Here is a 4,082-nt window from a genome sequence, read left to right on the forward strand (position 1 = left end):
TTTTGTCTCCCTATGCTATACTTTCCCTAAGCTATTTGAAAGAAGACTACATACCCCATGATGCCTTATTCCTGAATACTGCAGTGCACATTTCCCAAGAACAAGGACCTCTCACAGAACGGACACATGCAGTCAACATTGTCAAATTTTAACACTGGTCTGCTTTGGATGGCTTTCCCATGGATGGTTTATTTCTGGTGGCCACACACTGGCACATTTTCAAGGCTTAACACAACACAAGGTTGCTTTTTAAATGACAATAAAAAGAAACAAAGCCAACCTCTGCATGATATGAAACATGCTTTTAATGAGCTCCAAGTCTGAGTTCCTCCCCTATTGCTCCCAAGCTGCTGTCACAGTCCAAGGTCTGGACTTGAAGTAATTGAATTTAAGTGCCTCGTGGACATGCTTAACATGCCCCCTGTGGTGACTGGTTTTGATTGCCAACTTGACATGACCTGGAATCTATTGGGAAGAGAGTCTCAATGAGACATCGTCTAGATTAAGTTGGCCCAGAAGCATGCCTATTGACTAGAAGGGATTTCTTAATTGGATTAATTGAAGTGGGAAGACCTACCCTAAATGTGGGCGTGCTTCCTATCAGCAGCGTGCATGAATTCATTTCTGTCTGCTCTTGACTATGAATGTAATATGACTAATTGTTTCAAATTCCTGCCACCTTCTTGTCCCTATCACGATTGACTGCAACCTACAATGGTGAGGTGAATAAACCCTTTCTTGTTTAGGTTGCTTGTGTCAGGGTATTCTTATCCCAGCAACATGAAACAAAACTAAAACCCCTCCCCCACAAAAGGTGTCATCATCCACCAGAACTTCTTACATGTATGGGCTCAGAGTCTGTTGGTTCTTTCGTAGCCAATCACTAATGAGAAAACAGACATTTCTGATGAGACATCTTCATGTCTCAGGTAGAAATATAAGTTCCATGCTAGACCCTGGACCCCAAGCCCACACACAGTGGAAGGGGTGAGGGTCACCTCAGTAGCATACCAGGAAAAAGATTCTCCCTGCATTGTCAGGAGTATAAGAGAACTACTATTTGCTTGGTTGTAGAGTCCCTCCGTCCTTAAGTATTTAACTTGAAGCTCCTACTTACTATCGTAAAATCAAATGTTTTGGGAAAAGTGGAAGTTCACTAATAAGTATTAATGATGCCAGCTTTTGCCTAAACCCTCAGGAGAGAAGCACAGGCCCCCTTCATGCACAGCAAATAACAACTGAATTGAAGATGCATTTCTGTGATGCGAATGAAAATTTTTTTCCAAAGGGATATTCTTGTCAAATTCATGGTGCTATTATAGAACGTCGGAGACTGAGTAATTTTGCAAAGAGCATAGATTCATTTCTGACAGTTCTGGAGGCCAGAAAAGCCAAGGTCAAGGGGGCCTCCTTGTATTAAATGCTGCATTTCCCCTGGCAGAAGAGAAGAGGTGAGAGAAAGGGCAGTCAAAAGAGGGTTGAACTCAGTTTTACAGTAAACACATTCTTGAAGCATGGAACTTCTGCTGGCAGCATCAGTCTGTTTGTAAGAACATTTCCTTGGGCTAACTTGTTAATCAAAACCCCCAGGTCACAGGACAGTCACTTTGGAGATTGTGTTTCTGACATGCTAACTTTGGGGGCACAGTCACCCCATTCAGGAGCTCCTCAAGGTCAGAGTTTCTTAGAATTTTTTTTTCTTTCTAAGCAAAGTGCTTGGTATCCTCACACTCTCCCTACCAAGTTCACCTCTTATCAGACTCTCTGAGGATGCTCAGAGCTGCCTGGAGTTGGCACAAGGATAACAATGGTGTGTTTTCGATTGTTTTGAATCCTGTGAAGAAACATCACAACTGGATGTCAACCAAGCTGCACGTGGCATTGTACTGTTTTAGGTGGTGGTTTTACATTGCTCTGATTCTGCATCGGAGTTGGTAGGGGTGGTTACAGAGGTACTGGAAATGCTCCAGGTGGTGTGTCTAGTCAGGTGGCTTTCCTAAAGACAAGTCCATGTGGCCAGCAGGGACTCAGCCCCCATTACTACATCCTACCACCTTCTTAAAGTCACGGGGCATCTCTGGGCTTCTTCTGGGCAGAAGATTCTGAAAAGTCTTTGCTCCTTCATCAAAGGGGTTCCTGTCATGTAGCCCTTAAGAGACAACTCTTAGCAGTATCCCTTGGGAATCCCATCGGAGGCCTACACACATGTGGTGCTAGTACCCAGATGGGAGCCACACTCCCATCCACGTCTTGCTCCCAGCAGAGCTTGCTTCCTTCTTCTCTGTCTAAACAGCCCAGACTCTGTTTCTGAGAACTAACTAACTAGGAGTCCTCTCCCACCAGGCACTGCGATCCACAGTGCCCGTTTGTGTTTCTTCCACACCCATGACAACATTAAACACAGCCACAAGAGCCCAATGGTAGCCATGGCAGACCTTGTCTTTTACCAAATTCTAGGAATTGAGCCAACTCTTCCCTCTTCTGCTCATCACCTCTGTAATGCTAAGGCTCTGTGTCAGCAGCCCAGTGCTTAGACCTACCCAGCCACACCACAGTAAGATGTCAAGGGTCAGGTGCCAAGTCTCAGGCACAAAGTTTAGTCTGCCCAAGTCACTCCTCCTCTGCTGCCATCATTCCTGTAGCATATGCTCTACTGCCCAACAGCGAGCAGAATTTCACAGAATTAAGAGTTGAATAGTGATGAGCATCTGCTGTTCCAGCTACCTGAAACAGGAGGATGAATGTGATCCAGGGTATGGAGCCCAGATTGGGGAACCAAGAAAGACCCCTATCCTACACTCATGAATTAATCATTTAGATGCTTGCTGGGAAAGCCTGGGATTGGTGTCGGTTAGCCAATGATTCTCCTTCCCTGCCCTTCAGAACCACCCATGCACGTTCATGATGTAGCATCCTCTTTTGGGGGCAAACTGACCCCACAAAATTGACAAATGATTCCTTAGTGTTTGCAAGTGAATGAATGTTATGCTGCTGGAAAGTTCCTGAGTTGTCTCACCCTGGCGGGTCCGATAGAGGTGTCTCTAATCCTCTTCTGTGGTCCCAGAGAGGGTCGGGGCCTTGGACCATGAGTGTTTACAACACAAAGGGCTCTTGTGTATGTATTCAAACTCCAGACATTCTAAATCAATTATATAAGCAGGATTGTTTTGCTTTTTGGTCGGCTAGCATCTCTCTTATGGGGCTTGGGCTGTCATGGTGGATGGGAGGGGGAAGTTGTCACGGAGAACACTACAGACCACCCCAAATGTACATTTTCTTCTTTAAAATTCTAATTCATCTCTTCTGTGGGTATACGTGTATGCCAGGCGGTTGTGCACATGCCACAGCGCACACGTGGAGACCTCACAAGGGCGGCCTGGGGTTTGTTTCATGCTGTTCACGTTATTTGAGTCAGGGTCCCTTTATTAGTTCAAGACTGACTATGCCAGGCCAGCTGGCCAGTGAACTTCTGGGAAGTCTCCTGTCTCAGTCTTCCTTCTTTCTATAGGAGTTCTGGGATTACAAACATGTGCTACTGCATGGATTTGGAGGCTCTGAACTCAAATCCTTACACTTAACAGACAAGTTCTTCATACTGAGCCTCATCTCCCTGCCCAGAAAGTCTCAGCAGAGATGAGTTTAAGTAGAAATCAATCTCCCTCGACTGACTGTGGATCCTAACATTGTGATTCATTTCTTCTTTTTCTCTGCACCCTGCTGGCAGCTGTCGGTACCTCGCAGAGAAAATCACTCCCGCCATCCCAGTGGTCGGTGGCATCCTGTTCTTCTTTGTGATGGGGACCCTGCTTCGGACCAGCTTCAGTGACCCGGGAGTCCTCCCTCGAGCCACTCCAGATGAAGCCGCTGATCTGGAAAGGCAAATAGGTAACACTGAAGCTCTGCTTTTAGCCTTTGGCCAGTCCCGAACCAGTGCCAGCTCCAGAGCCGGGGACAGGCTGGGATGCTCCGGCAGCGGGGCAGGGCGCTGGCTGGCATGAAGAATGGCCAGGAGCCATAAGAAAGGACCTGAGTAGAAGGATGGGATGAGAAGTGGTTGAGGTAAGACCGGGGGGGGGGGGGGG

The 4,082-nt window shown here is 46.7% G+C and overlaps 1 protein-coding gene across 3 annotated transcripts in view; it reads left to right on the top strand.

Annotated features, from left to right (window-relative positions):
- The first annotated feature begins 3,719 nt into the window (after positions 1–3,719).
- Zdhhc14 (zinc finger DHHC-type palmitoyltransferase 14) overlaps positions 3,720–4,082 on the top strand; it is a 99,926-nt gene continuing 99,563 nt past the window's right edge. For all 3 annotated transcript variants that reach the window (XM_031350644.1, XM_031350645.1, XM_031350646.1), the window contains exon 1: positions 3,720–3,885. In XM_031350644.1, the coding sequence (XP_031206504.1) occupies positions 3,795–3,885 (91 nt within the window). In that variant the 5' untranslated portion in view covers positions 3,720–3,794. The remainder of the gene's footprint in view (positions 3,886–4,082) is intronic.

The sequence above is a fragment of the Mastomys coucha genome, unplaced genomic scaffold (assembly GCF_008632895.1).
Source record: "Mastomys coucha isolate ucsf_1 unplaced genomic scaffold, UCSF_Mcou_1 pScaffold5, whole genome shotgun sequence".
Classification (NCBI taxonomy): domain Eukaryota; kingdom Metazoa; phylum Chordata; class Mammalia; order Rodentia; family Muridae; genus Mastomys; species Mastomys coucha.